The 16,112-nt window shown below is 37.7% G+C and overlaps 2 protein-coding genes across 2 annotated transcripts in view; both read right to left on the bottom strand.

Moving 5' to 3' along the window:
- The window catches only part of Smp_152030 (hypothetical protein), a gene marked incomplete at both ends in the record, with an annotated part of 13,895 nt that extends 4,227 nt beyond the window's left edge, over positions 1-9,668 (bottom strand). The window contains 2 exons of the mRNA XM_018795130.1: positions 3,392-3,478; positions 9,657-9,668. Of these exons, the coding sequence (XP_018649474.1) occupies positions 3,392-3,478; positions 9,657-9,668 (99 nt within the window). The remainder of the gene's footprint in view (positions 1-3,391; positions 3,479-9,656) is intronic.
- Positions 9,669-13,643: 3,975 nt separating this feature from the next.
- On the bottom strand, positions 13,644-15,614 carry Smp_055960 (putative ubiquitin-conjugating enzyme E2r). Its single transcript, XM_018795129.1, has 4 exons — positions 15,401-15,614; positions 15,185-15,369; positions 15,015-15,149; positions 13,644-14,039 (listed from the first exon to the last, which is right to left on the bottom strand). The coding sequence occupies exons 1-4, from the start codon at positions 15,578-15,580 to the stop codon at positions 13,670-13,672; spliced, it is 870 nt and encodes a 289-aa protein (XP_018649473.1). The 5' UTR covers positions 15,581-15,614; the 3' UTR covers positions 13,644-13,669.
- Between the last annotated feature and the right edge of the window lie 498 nt (positions 15,615-16,112).

Genomic DNA, 16,112 nt, shown 5'->3' with positions numbered 1-16,112 from the left:
CATTGACTCTAGGATGCAGGTACATCCGGCTGACGAGTCCCAAATAGGACGAAACGCGCGCCCTGGATTCCACTACTAGCCACTATCCATCTTTGTTTACCATGCTTGTGAATTTAGGCTATATCGAGGTAATACACACAGTATGCACATATGCCAATTAGAGACTGACCAGTTGCAAACCTAAACATCAATGGGAAGATTCAAACAAACAATACTAAGTGAATTTAATTCAAAGAAGAAAAAAAAATTTTATTTTTTCATTTTTGTATACAAATGAAATCATGTGATTTATTGATGTTGTTATGTATGTAGGCAGTTAAAAAAACTTTTATGGTTTTCATTGAATAGTTTCATAACAAAATTTATGTCATAGATAATTTTCAGACTGTAATAAATAAGATGAACTGTAAAGCATTGAAATCGATTCATGTATCTGTTATATCCTAGCGAAGATATAAGTACGGGTAACTTCCGGGACCTATTAAAGGACAATTGTTCTATGTATATTCTTATTGTTTAACTATTGAGTAACTAAATTGTGTATATCTATATTAATCTTATTATAAGCTTCATTTTGACCTATGAATTATTATGATACGATTTACTGTCCCTAAATTATATTCAGTTTATTGATTATTGTATGCCACGTTCACAGCCACATTTGGCTTGATCTTGTACAAATATTATTTATTTTATGGTGTGATATAGTCTGTCTGTCTGGTATGTAAACAGAGTATGCTTGAAATAAATGATTCACATAGCAGAAGCTGTAATCGGTGTCCTGGACTCAATTGGAAGGGCTAGGCGGACAAAGGACCAATAAGGACGCTAGACTGCTCATACCAGTTGAACGTCATTGATTTGTCAGTGTTAAGGTAGGAGAAGTCGTATTTCCATTGATGGACAATTCACGTGATAAAAGCCGGACATAAGATCAATAACGTATAAGCATAAGTCACAAAGGTATTAAATTATCTTCAAATATCACAATTGATAGATCGCTGGTTGGTGATCAATGTCATGTGTGTTAAGTCCTTCTTCGTGCTGATCGAATGCTATCGATCTCAATCTTACAGGAGGTCGGTCGCGGCCCGAATAGCTCAGTGGTAACGTCTCTGACTGTGATGCTGAGTGACACGGGATCGAATCCTCCAGGGAGCATCAGCTCCCTCAAGATAACAGATACACTTTGTGGACGAGTGCCAAATAGCACGAAACCCGGGTTCAGGGTTTCCTGTTGACCACCTCCAACCACCATCTTATCTTAAAATATAGATATATTCATTAAACTAGTTTGAACCTAATATAATGAATTATTGAGTAAGAGTTAAGCTATTAATTTGGATATGGTTATATCCAATTATAGATTATTATTATTATTATTATTATTACAGTATGAGAGGTTTGTTAAAATTGTTGAATATAATGAATAACATCATGAACTGATCTTATTCGAACAACCAAGAAGCATTAGTTGTTTTTGTCTCAATGTGGAACTTTTCATCAGTTTACATACATGACCATACCGGAGGTCGAATTCAGGACGTAGGAATGTGGATGGACATTTTTGAGGAACATCACACTGGAATTAAACAGTTATTCAATACCTCCAGATTTCAAGTATCATTTAATTAAGATCAGTTCATAAGGTTAACAAAAAAGTGTATTTTGGTTTTTCATTTAATCATCAAGATATTCAAATTTTAGAAGTTTAAACTTAGTTGGTAAGTACCATTCTTCTCAGTAAGACTTCATTGTTCTAATTGACATGAGTCAAAACTTAATAACTGAAAGGATGTGCGGCCACTGATTTGGTGTAACAATATGCTTTATAAATTCTCTAAGCTAACATACTATCTTTTTGATAATAGCATTATACCTGTTGGTAAATGATCATGGTTACAGTTTCAGTTTCTTCCCAAGTAATCTACGTGAATTACCTATCGAGGCAGAACGTAACATACAGGATACTAATGAAACACTTCATATATTGTCTCATAAGGAATTTCCTTTAACTATGTCCACCAAAAGTTGGACAATGGATGGCAGTGGAATTTAGGACACGTGTTTTATATCACTTTGGAGCTCGTCAGTAGGATGCAATTTCATCCCTGTGTTCATATTTACACCGTGACTCAAACCCAGTACCTTTCGCTTCAAACAGTGAACACGTTCTGAACTTAGCTACTAAGTTCAGATTTATTTATTTGTTTATTTATTTGAACACATAAATATTGGTACAAAGGGGTACCGAATACGTATGCGCCACACAAGTCACTTGACTTGTAGCGTTAGTTGATATGTTAAGCCCATAAACCTTATTTTAGCTTCTGGACAAGCCAATTTACCTATCCATCTTGAGTCACGTTCTGACCTTGTTAATTATTCACGGATTAACCCTGACTATTTTTACATGAGCGTATGTGTGTGTACACTTTTTATCTTATTCATCACATGTCTGTAACTTATTCTTATTTGACTATAAATATTGATTAACGCTAGATTAAAGCGAGTTGGCTTACCCGCCATCTCCAATGCATGTCATTTTTGCTTCGCTCTCTGGTATTCGTTCTTGTTCTTATAGCTTTCTGGCCTGCGTTATTTGACAATAAACTGTAGCTGCTGCTTCTCTTTGCCTTCTGATTTTCTGTACTGTTAAGATTTGTATTATAACAGTTATCGAGGTGAACGATTAGCGAAGCAAGGCACTACAGATTTGTGTGTGGGCTGTGATACTGCCCGGGTGCCCAGATCGACGTAGGTGGTTTTCTTAGGAGACCACACCCGTAGCCTTCGACCTAAAGGTCTGATCCACAAGGTAGTGGAGCAACGTAAGGAGGTGCAGTCCCATGATAGTCTGTGACCAACAATAGGTTCATACGCCATTTCTTACCCCAGGTTTTTCAACTCCCCTAGATGGGGCCTCTAATTCATTCATGAAGACTGATTGAATTTCCCCGTAGATATTAATAACTTCAATTAACCAGTCTTCTTCAGGATACGCACATCCTTTCAGTACTGTCTCTATATAACTAGCAAATATCCAACTCTGATGAAAAGGCTAGACTTAATAATAATAACAAGGCAATCTACACAGGATACACGTATGCTAAAACGGACTGATCAATTGAGGTCCTAAACAATATCATGAACATTCAAACAACAAATACAGATAAATTAGTACCCAGTTTGTCTTATTAAGGTTAATGAACCGTATGAAGTAGTTGAAACGTACACAACGACATTGTAAAACTGAAGAACTATTGAAAACTATGCAAAGAATTGAAAACAGAATAACAGCAGCATTAAGATTGTCAGTATCATACATCTTCTGCATTAGATTTAGTATACGAACCTGAAAATATGAAAGATAATCTTACAGCAGGGCTACCATTTTGGAATTCACAGATGGATCTTCGCCATTATCCAGCTTCTCATTATGATAACGTGGTATTCCAAATCCGCGTCGACTATCAACCTACATGCCTTTGACCATAAAATACCTATAATCCCCTTGATCTATGTGAAATCATTCTTGAACCAACAAAAAAATGAAAATGAGCTCATTTTATCCTAAGGTTACCCAAGTTTTTGGTTTTTCGATATGTACTACTTATACATATAACAATAGTACAATATTCAGATAAACAGAACTTGGGGTAGCAGTTGTTTTCAATAACATTCCTCTATCATCCTAGTTACAAATTTATTTTTCCAAAATATCTATGGCAATTTAGTTGCATTTAAGAAAACAGGTGACTAAAATAATAAGAACCTGATTGTACTGGGGACTAGGATATAACTATTAGGAAATTTCAGCAAAAAAATCTTTACGACGTTGTCATTTACGCAAGTTGTACCATTACTATTCAGCTCCTTACAACCATGTTCATACTAAAGTATTACAACAAACATGATTGTAAAGAGCTGAAGCAAGGCCATGAGTCAGTCAGTCAGTCACAACGCAGAACTTTTTACGTGCGTACATCAGTTCGAGTTGCCATACAATATTAGCACAGAGATGTATTTGTCGATTATAATATTTTATAATATTTTAGACACTATATTAGTCAAACTGATCCCTCTGTGATTGTCACAGGAGGACTTTTGTCCTTTCTTATAGACTGGCACAATCAGTGATTGGGACCAGTCAGATGGAATTACGTCCAGTTCCCAGATTCTACCTAAGACCTCAGTCAATCTCGCTGCTAGTACTGGACCACCATCCTTTAAAATCTCAGGAGTAAACCTGTCAGGGCCTGCTGCTCTCCCTCGCTTCAGATTTCCTATAGCTTTTTCAACCTCCTAAAGAGTTGGTAAACTTACATCAACTTGCCATTCAGGACGACTGGGGATCGTGGGTAACTGAAGCGTGGCTGAAGGCCAGTTGAACTGATCCCTATAGTGTTCTGCCCATCGATCCAATCTCCTGGATTGAGAATGAATGATATGTCCATCTTTATCCGAGATGTTTTCGCTGATAGTTGGGTTCCTAATACCGGTTTCTTTAACAAGTCTGAATAGCTGTCTGCTGTTACCTATTGCCGCTGCCTCTTCCATCTCTCTTGCTTTCGCTACCCACCACTGTTCGCGATCATTGCGTAGACTTCATATTAGTCTTCGCTTAAGTTGACTCTGCTCTTCGTTATGTTCACAGCCAGATGGGATGAGTTTTCGAGCATCTATCAGTTCGGTAGATGCTGCCATGAAATAATGTGAATTCATTTTGTGATGCCCCAATCGTTGCTTCGGCTTTATTCAAAATCATAAAGGGAATCTACCTCAGTTCATTCAATAAAATAATGAAGTAAAATCAAGGAATAAAAATTTTAACTTTCGATTCAGCACACCTAAAGGGTCGATAAAATTTCTCTTTTTCATAATTATCACCTGACACTGGTCGATGAAAAAACCCATCTTTTTGAAGGAATAGTCAGAAAGCAAAGCCTTAAACACTTCCATTTTAAAAATAAATAGCATTATTGCCTAGAATTAAAAAAACTGGTAGAAAATAGTTATCGTCTTATGAACAAAGAACATCTTTTTATGTGAACATTGATGGTCATAAATAAATTACTTCAATACAAAGCGTTTCCTGTATCATAGGAGCAATAGTATTTTTTTAATTAGCAAAGTTCCGTAGCATAAATACATGGTTCGCTTTCAGTTTGAGAATGCTTTTTCTATGGCTTTCTGTCATATTAATGTAGCCTGACTGGATGAACTTTTCATCTCATCAATATTCTATTTTTTTAGACAATAAACTTTAAAGTTGACTCTCACCATAAATTGATATTAGCTGACAATATGCTTTTGTATTCAACTTGCCTCTCCGAAATCTAGAACATTTACAAAACTTGAAGTTCATTTTAGAAAAATACTTTTGAGTTTAGGCACGTATTGAATGTTTTGACCCTACTTTATTCTCATCACTCAGATATATTAATCTATAGACATCGACTAAGTTCAACGAATGTTTTCACCATTGACTGATATTGGCTATAGGACTACGGAGTGCTAAAAACAGTACTAAACTGTTCAGCTTTAGTATGGGACTATTCAATAGTTTGATCGTTTTTTCCAATGGTTGTCTATAAGAGATAAATTACTTACTTACTTACTTTCGCCTGTTACTCCCAATGGAGCATACGCCGCCGACCAGCATTCTCCAAACCACTATGTCCTGGGCATTCCTTTCTAGTTCTATCCAATTTTTGTTCATTCTTCTCATGTCTGTCTCTATTTCTCGGCGTAATGTGTTCTTTAGTCTTCCTCTTCTCCTTTGACCTTCAAGATTCCATGTGATGGCTTGTCTTATGACACAATTGGGTGATTTCCTCAAGGTGTGCCCAATCCACTTCCAGCGCTTCTTCCTGATTTCTTCCTCTGCTGGAATCTGGTTTGTTCTCTCCCACAGTAACTTGTTGCTGATAGTGTCTGGCCATCGGATCCGAAGTATCTTGCGTAGACAGCTGTTAATAAACACTTGTATCTTCTGGATAATGGCTTTCGTAGTTCTCCACGTCTCCACCCCATACAGTAGAACTGTCTTGACATTTGTATTGAAAATTCTAACCTTGGTGTTGGTTGACAATTGTTTTGAGTTCCAGATGTTCTTCAGTTGCAGATATACTGCTCTTGCTATGCCGATCCTCGCCCTCACATCTGCATCAGATCCACCGTGTTCATCAATGATGCTGCCCAGATATGTAAAGGTTTCCACATCCTCCAAAGCTTCTCCGTCAAGTGTAATTTGATTGGTGCATATTGTATTGTATCGGAGAGTCTTGCTTTTTTCTTTGTTTATATTGAGGCCTACTGCTTCTGAGGTTGATGCTACACTGGTCGTTTTCTCCTGCATTTGTTGTTGCGTGTGTGATAGAAGAGCCGGATCATCCGCGAAGTCTAAATCTTCCAGCTGCATCCTTCCTGCCCACTGTATCCCATGCTTTCCTCCAGATGTTGACGTCTTCACGATCCAGTCGATCACCAGGAGAAAGAGAAAGGGTGAGAGTAAGCAACCTTGTCTAACACAGGTCTTTACTTCAAACGATTCGGTGAGTTGTCCTCCGTGGACGATTTGGCAGTTTAGTCCATCATAGGAGTTCCGTATGATATTGACTATCTTCTCAGGCACACCGTAGTGTCGAAGAAGTCTCCATAGTGTCGTCCTGTCAACGCTATCAAATGCTTTCTCATAGTCGGTGAAGTTGATGTAGAGTGATGAGTTCCATTCGATTGATTGTTGCACAATGATACGTAGAGTTGCGATTTGGTCTGTACACGATCTATCCTTACGAAATCCAGCTTGTTGATCTCGAAGTTGGGCGTCTATGGAATCCTTCATCCTGTTTAACAATACTCTTGTGAAGACTTTTCCTGGTATTGAGAGAACAGTGATGCCTCTGTAGTTATCGCACTTGCTGAGATCGCCTTTCTTTGGTATCTTGATCAGAAGTCCTTTATTCCAGTCTATTGGTACTTGTTCCTCATCCCAAATCTTACTGAAGAGGATGTGGAGTATCTTGGCAGTTGCTGCTACATTTGCTTTCAGTGCCTCTAGCGGGATGTTGTCTGGTCCCGCTGCTTTGCCGCTCTTGATTTGTCTAATGGCCATGCTGATCTCTTCAATTGTTGGTGGGCCAACATCGATTGGGAGGTCTGTGGGTGCTGCTTCGATGTTGGGTGGGTTCAGTGGAGCTGGTCGATTCAAGAGTTCTTTGAAGTGTTCTACCCACCTGTTTCGTTGTTCTTCAATGTCGGTGATTACTTTGCCTTCCTTGCTGTTCACTGGCCTTTCTGGCTTACGGTAATTTCCAGCAAGTTTCTTTGTTGTATCATACAGTTGTCTCACGTTTCCCTCTCTTGCAGCCTTTTCCGCTGTCATTGCTAAGTCTTCCACATATTTACGTTTGTCGGTTCTGATGCTCCTCTTCACTTGCTTGTTTGCCTCTGTGTATTCGGCCTGTGCCTTGGCTTTTTCCGCTCTGGTTCGGCTGATATTGATTGCTGCCTTCTTGTTCCTCCTTTCTTCAATTTTATCCAGTGTACCAACAGTGATCCATTCCTTGTGATGGTACTTCTTTTGGCCCAGAACCTCTTGACATGTTGAAACGATTGCCTCTTTGATACCTTTCCAGTTGCTCTCCATGGTAGTCCCCTCTCCATTGAGTAGATCATGAAAGGCCTGGAACCTGTTGCTGAGGGCTATGTTGAATTTGTTGAGTTTGTCTGCATCTCGAAGAAAGGCCGTATTAAACTTTTGTGATGTTGTCCGCCCAGTTGTCTAGTGCTTCTTAAGTTTTAGTTTCATCTTGGCGACCAGCAAATGGTGATCGGATGCTATTTCAGCTCCTCTTCTGGTTCTCACATCCTCTATCGTCCTCCTGAACCTTTTGCTGTTGCAGATATGGTCGATTTGATTGTGTAGTACGATCCGGTAAAATCCAAGTTGCTTTGTGTATGTTTTTGTGTGGGAATATGGTGCCACCTATGGCCAGTTTATTGAAGGCACATAGGTTTGCAAATCTCTCACCATTTTCGTTCCTTTATCCCAGTCCATGTCGTCCCATAACGTCTTCGTATCCAGTGTTGTCCTTTCCAACCTTGGCATTGAAATCTCCCATCAGAATGATCAGGTCCTTGGATGGGCACTTCTCGAAGATCAACTGCAGCCTATCGTAGAATTGGTCTTTAGCGTCTTCATCGTAGTCGTTGGTAGGCGCATAGCATTGGATGACGTTCATTGTAATACCCTCTCTCTTTGTTCTGAAGGAGGCTTTGATGATCCTTGGTCCATGAGATTCCCATTCAATAAGTGCATTTTGTGTTTTTCTGGATAGCATCAATGCCACTCCTTGTGTATGTGGTGCGTTTTCTTCTTCATGACCGGAGTATAACAGAAATTCCCCTGAAGATAGTCGTTGTTGTCCAACCTGCGTCCAATGTGTTTCACTGATTCCAAGCACCTCCACGTTGTATTTTTTAATTTCTGCAGCAATTTGGAAGACTCTTCCGGTCTCCCACATTGTCCGAACACTCCATGTACCTATAAAAATTGTCGCTCTGGTTGTAAGAAGGTACATCGGCCTCGTGACTTCCGAAGGAACTCGGCTTTCATCATGAGACGTCATAATTATTCCTTCAACTCCCAGGGCAGAGTTTAAATGGTTTGAATAATTTTTTCTGGTTAGCGTTTTTTTAGCGAGTTAGCTTTTCTACGGGATGGGGTCGCTAACCCCATGCCAAACCCTCCTCCTTTACCCGGGCTTGGGACCGGCAGTAACCTGTGGAGGAGCTACAGGCGGAGATAAATACATTATACAACTGTGGAAACAAATACCTACCACTGTTTACAAATGAATAAGAAAATAACATCCTTAGGTAAGCAAATATTGCTTCAATATAGACAAAATGTTCTGTGAAATGACCGAATGATGTGACGAAAAAAGAAAAGACGGCGCAACCTGCATTTATCAATCATAAAGAATTTTATGGTTCAATAAACTGACAGAAATATGAAGACATAACATTTGATTTATGTTGAGCCCTCTATTCTACAGTTTATTTCACCAATCAGTTTATTCGGAGATTACTTAATAAGCAGCCTAGTAACAAAACAAAGCGACAAACTACGAGATTATTTCCTTGTGTGTGATGGACCAATGAATAGCAAGCATTATTGAGATTAAATAATCAGCAGTAATATACAAAATCATTGTTCCATGTCAAAAAACAAATTTCACATGCAATTCAGTTGCTCTATGCAGTAACAATGTAAAAACTAGCGAAACTAGTTGATATGTGATAGTGAAAAAAAATTTGCTACTGAGTATGGACTAACAAAACATTTAGCCTACTGATTATTATGTGTGATTTCCTTCCCTTTCATTGATTTCTACTCCGGACTAACCGATAGTAACTGCTTGTAATTGTGTGGAATAATGTATTGTTTGGTCCATACTCTGGTTCTCTATTCTGGGTCGTAAATCCTGGATTCTATATACCATGACTAGTCTCATAGTCGTAGTATACCTAGGAGAATAATATTTTAAACCATCCGTTATATCACTAGTCTATTACATAAATTGAATTAGATAGTGAAAGATATGAAACTATGACTAAATAAATGGCAGCTGAATGTTTAGATAGATGACCTTTGGCTCCATAAGACACAACTCCCAATTTATTACCAAGTCAACAGTTGAGACAAATTAATTTCACATAAATACAAGTACCCTCTAAGTGAAATATAATTAAATACAGGAGTGTACTACAAAAACAAAGCGAACATCACTATAATTCTACTTGTTATATTTATTTAGTTTGACAAAAATATACATTATTAACCAGTCGTAAGAGACTCATCATATACTTTTTATAACTATTTAATACTATTGGTAACAACGAAATAAATCTAAACTTAGAGAGTTACTTCACAACAATAGTTACGTTTTTCAAGTTCCCAACGAAGAATAAGTAAAGACAAAGGAAAGAAAGAATAAAACAAGAATTTTTAAATCTCTTTAGCTGTTACATTTAAAAAGAACATCATAAGCAATAGTAAAATCCTAATTTCGTAGAAATAAAACAGTATTTTGTGAAAGATTGTGTTGCGTGGGAAATAATAGTTTCCTACGGATCATATTCGAACACATGAAGAAAAAAAGTGATTCTAAGGTGTTTTTTCGTAGTGGATGATTACCAGTAGCTATAAAAAAGACTATTATTTAAATGTTGCATAGCTATTAGCACTCCTTGACAATATCAGTAGTCACAGAAACATATACTGATAAACTGATATTAATCTCAGACAGTCATACTCCACGCAGAAACTGGTGCATATAAATAAAGATCTAAGTTATCATAATCCATTGGGAAAGAGAGATGAAATTGTAATGGCGAATCCCAAACTATTAGAGATAGTAGCAGTATTATTGGTAACAAAAAAAGCTTAGAAGTCCAAGATACAATTCGAGAAGAAAGTTGAAACGTTTATGAGGAACTTAGAATATAGGGGAAAGAGCGAGTGGACCTACACCATGGAAAACGATTTTGAGCCATATCATCCAAAGTCTCTAACCATTAATCACGATAATCACACAGACTCCAACCAGGTAGTCCCCACCAACCTACGTGGCTCGGTTCGAAAATCAGTGTTTCCAAAAACTAACTCCATGTCTTAGTTTGTTAATCTCATCCAAGCAGAAAGTTGGTAAAAGTCAGTCGACCTTTCTTAAGACACCAACCAACATGAGCTGACTAAGATTTGGAGATAAGTGAAGTGATCTATAAAATAAACCAATTCATTCCCTATCATTAGTTCGACTGTTGATGCGGACCAGCCACTGAAAAAACATTTTGCACTTGTAAGGAGAGAGGCACATACCAAATATTAATCCATTGTTGCTTAAGATGGTCACAAGACTCTGCATTTTGTAAGAGTCTCCACCAAACAGAACTAAATCATCTGCGTATTGTAAGTCAACAAGTGAATCTCTTAGTAGAAGATCAACCTCCGAAAAGTCAGATGATGAGAACGTTATCTTCAAAAGAACCAATGTTGCAAAGTTAAATTGAAATGAGGAAGGCGAGCAACCTGACGAACACCAGTTGAGGTCACCACTTCACCAGTAGTATTCGAGTACATAGCCTGTACAAGGTTAGTGTGATTCTTCAGTACGCCGTTCAGTAACAATCACTGCCATAAAACTTGTCAATCTACAGAGTCGAACGCTGCCTCAAAGTCGAGAAATACAATTTTGGTTGGGAGTTGATAGGTGTGTTTGTTCCAGTACTTGACATGGGGAGGTTTTTTGGTCTACATATCCACACCCAAATCTGAAACCAATGGTTTTCCTGATTTTGCTCTTTATATGCCCTAGTTTGGTAATTATAGAGGCTAATATTTTAAACGCTATATTAGTTGGTCTGATTTCGCTGTGGTTTATCACACGAAGATCTTGTCCTTGCTTACAGATTGGGACGATCAGTGATTCAGACCAGGCAGACAGGAGTACTCCCAATTCCTAGACTCTAGCTAATATCTCAGTCAATTTAACAGCCAGAACTGGACTATCATCCTTAACAATCTATAGGGGGTCAATTTATCAGGGTTTGCTATACTCCCTTGTTTGGGACTAACCGTCTTTTTTACTTCTTTAAGAGTCGGAAGGCCTTGGTCGACATCTCATCCAGGTTGCTTGGTGAAAGTAGGCAATTGAAGTGTAGCTGGAGAGCGGTTAAATTGTTCTTTCCATCGTTGCAGTATTCTGTGTTGAGAATGGACTAATGTCTAATCCTTTTGAGAAATCGTTTCACTGACTTCTGAATTTTTAGTACTTATCTCTCTAACAAGTCTGGAAAGTTATCTGCTGTTACCTACTGCCGCTGCTTTTTACATAGCTACACACCACTGCTCGCAATCGTTGTGTAGACTGATCGACAGTCTACATTTAAGTTACCTTTGCTCCTCGACTCATTCGAAGCCTGAAGAAATAAGTTTCCGAGTATCTATCAATTAAGTAGACCCCAATCAAATCTACTAGTTTTTCTTAACCTTTTATTTGTGGTCACTAGTATATATTCTTCCGAAATACACACTTGACCCTTTCGTAATTAAATCGAACTATACGTGGGTTTCTTACTGTAGATTCCCTGCGTCCAGTAAGATGCAAGCAAACGCATGCTCATAAGAAAGCATGGTCCGAATCTAGATATGTATCTCAGAATGGGTGAAAGATTTATCGAGCCTCTGCAACGATGGCCCATATGGTCTATTTACGTTTATTGGGACACCTAAATTGAGAGACAAAACACTGAGGTGTTCAACTGGAATCTCAGCTATTTTAGTTGCTTACCACAAATCAGTAGTCTAAACTGAACACTGACACCAGCCCTCTAATATTTAGTAAATTTCAGGTTACGACTAGTGTAAATTGAGTGAGCAGAGGAATTTAATAGGATGACTCATGGTATTTATTAATCTTGGTTTTGGCTTTTTTAACTAAATGAGGTGATAGAGCTCACGAGTTGAGTGTAATCCCACTTGACCGAATTTTATCAATAACTGTTTGAGCCTATATGGACTAAAATACTTTTCTCAATAAGCATGGATAATCACTCTAAAATAAGGCTATTTGGGTTAATCCAATTACGTTATAATAGTCCTAGCATTCAACTGAACACAGATCTGGGGTTGTAGAACATGAGGAACAGTAAACTATATCCATCTGTTTTTAAATAAAAGTACGAATGTTCTAATTACAAAAAATATAGTGATTAGAGAAATCTATCCTCGTTTATCAACTGTAGATGCTTCTTTTAATTTATTACGGGAAATAACGTCACACAGTCCAATATTATGACTCGCAAAGTGATCAACTTTGCGCCTGATACACTGGTACGTCCAAAATATTTAGGTGGTATTGTGTTACCTATGGCGAAAGGTTTCATTCTGTAATCAGATACCACCGATTTATCTTATTGAGATACAAATCTTTACCATGCTCAAAACATGATAGAACCTACAAAAATAAACATAAACCAATTCCCCTGGTGAAATCCACGTCATTCATCATCAACCGATAAGTAAAATGTCAAACAGCTGAGAAGATCTCAAATATACAAGCTAAGTAGATAATTGAAGTCCTAAATCTTTGTGGAATTTTAACAGTAACGTGAGAAAAGCATAGAAAGCCGGGAACAATACTAAATATGACCATGCAAACAATATGGTAAATTTCGTGCAAAAGCTTGGTTCACGCTTTTCTAAGTAGTGATAAACTTAAAGACAAAGATCAATGAAAAGTGGAAGCCCAATGCAAGTGAAAAAATGTACAAGAATTGTATTTGTGTATATTTGTCTGACTGTTACAAACTAGTAAAGATAAGCAAGAATAGTAGTGATAGTAGTTGATGTCATGTACATAGTGTCCAAAATAGCAAAATAACTGATTTACAAAATCAACCAAAATCCTTTACATCCAATAGAATATAGACCATTGAATGCAAAACACTAAGTCGCCCAAAATGTGAATCTGAATAAGTAACTCTGCGAAAACAACGTTTATAAACCATAGGGACTATTTTAATAATCTTTGCTGCTCCAGTCAAGAAAAAGTATAAAGTAACCAGTAAGACTCCCGCGCTCAAAGACAAGACGGATAAACTAGCTTGGTGATGTAACACGGCTACATTCATTTGACATTCTATGGTCGACAACTCTCGAGGATTCCCCAGACTTTCCCGCCTTACTTATACATGGGTCTTCTACTCCAGAATCTATCTTTGTAGAGGATTGAGACTCTTTGGTAGGATTGATTTCTTCATCTTCTTTCACATCAGTTGACACATCATTGTCATCATCATCAGAGCCATAGTATTCGTCATGATCATCATAATCAGATAGTCCATCTACATCATCACATTGATAAAATGTTTTAGACACAGGTCTACCACTAACACAGTATTCCTCAAGGGTGGTTGGAACAGTGACTCCATCTTGTTTAGCCTCCTCGTGAGTAGCTTTAACGAGTGATCTAGAGTAGAAAAAGGATATTTAGGAAGTCGTTTAAAAAGTGGGACAAAAGAAAGTATGACCTCTGAAAATCACGACTGAGTTAAAATAGATATAGATCAGAAAACTGTGCCTGACTACCAGTATTTCATAGTACAATTACAACTTTAATCCAGAGTATAGGTAGCAAACCTATAGCATAAACAGGTGTTAGTTGAAAAAGAGAGATGATTTCAGCAACGCGTGCATTTATTACTTTATTAGATTGCTTCACTTTAATAAAGTTATGTGAGTAAAATTACCTTCTAAACTGTCTTTGAATAATCATTACATTATATCACAATCCCGTTTGGATAATCAGTATTTTAACAGAGTGGTCCACAGCCCAATAACCTGTATTTGATAAATGAGCTAAATTTGGTTGCTTTTGTTGGCCCTAGTTGAGTGAAACAACATATAAATGCAGGGACACAATGTTAGCAGTATCTAAGACAATAGTTTGTGCTGGATGAAACTATGACATGTAGGAAAGACCACTGAGAAGCTTCATAAGCTAAGCAAATTTTGACTTTTTCATCTAGGTCAACAAAAAGCAACATAATTTGCTCAGGATTAAGGTAGGTTGCTTAACTGCCGGTTGAATCTATGTGAAGTCACTTCTCAAATAATGAAGATTTGCAGCTCGCGTGGATGATTAACTCTTTCGTCAACATTAGACGAGTGTGTTATATGAAAAGGAATACATTTCACAAAAACATGTGGAGAATAATACTAAGAATATTACAGCCAGCATTTCCTGTTCGTGGCACTAGGTAAATAAATGGAGAGTCATAATGAGGAGCTAAGCCTTGTAGTGAAAATACAAACTACGAGAAGACTAGGTATGTGTCCATAATTGGGATGAAATAACTAAACTATACACTTCAATTTATGGTCACGGTAAGAATAATCAGTTGATCTCTTCACACTTTAGACTTTCACTTCATAACAAACTTACTTAACTACACGTTCGTACTCATCCTGAACTCCATTGGACTCCTTCCACTTCCTATAAGCCACTGACGCATCGACATGTGCAGCTGAATGGATGTTTGGTTCATTCAATAAGGAAATGACACTCAAAAGGATCGTCCTTGAACGAATAAAGTTAGTGAGATTCATGCTAACCTGACATTTTGCGTCGGATTCCATCTCTCAGATGGCAGCTCACCGCTCTGAGGGTCATCACCTGGGGAATGCAAAATCGATATACAGACTTCACCATTTTCATATATGTTTGGGTGATACATCCTGCTAAGAAAATGCATTGTAGGAGGACTATATGGATAATCGTCAGGGAAGCATAATCGTGCCTAAAAATATACGTAAAAAAGAGTAACTTACTTTGAAATAACCTCCTTCATACAAAGTCATTGGTGGTCCAAATATGGCAACATCCCAAACGAAAAGGTTCTCTTCTTCAGAAACCATCACTTTGAATCCCTCCACTGGGAACTCATTTAAATCTTTAAGTTCCTTTTGGAGTGCTTTAACAGCACTAGCGTTAGGTTTACGAGATGCCATCGGCCATCAGCTACGCTCGAATTCAAATAGAGCCCACTACCCTTTTCCAATTTCCAACATCTTTGACCCGTGGTTGAGCAAATATAACGGAACTTGAGCTTTTTAAAGTGCACATTGGAGATATCTTAGGTGATTTCTTCACATATTAAGTAGAAATACAACGGGTTTTAACACTGAAGCGTGAAATGATATGAAAGTGTCCATGGTGTAACCTTGGAAGTGTGGCCCATTTGTCATTAGCCTCAAAGTTCATACTGACCTTTTGATGGAACCAGATGATTGCTTTACACTAAGATTTGTTAAAGAAAATCCTGAGGTATACATATTTACGTTAGCCAAAAACAAACTCAACGTCCAGGTAATGCTCTTCTAAGTTCTATCTAAAGCCAAAAATTCAGGAGTGATCTTTATTGATTAAGAGAGTTTAGCTTTGTGAAATATATGACAATTGAATCTTTTATAATCCCCCTTTACTACGCGAACTAAATTTTAGCATGAACCATATTGTATTCTGTTCTTACCTATTGATGTC

The sequence above is a fragment of the Schistosoma mansoni genome, chromosome 1 (genome assembly GCF_000237925.1).
Source record: "Schistosoma mansoni strain Puerto Rico chromosome 1, complete genome".
NCBI classification, from domain to species: Eukaryota; Metazoa; Platyhelminthes; class Trematoda; order Strigeidida; family Schistosomatidae; genus Schistosoma; species Schistosoma mansoni.
Note: the sequence above shows the minus strand (reverse complement) of the source record. Positions and strands in the feature narration are given on the sequence as shown.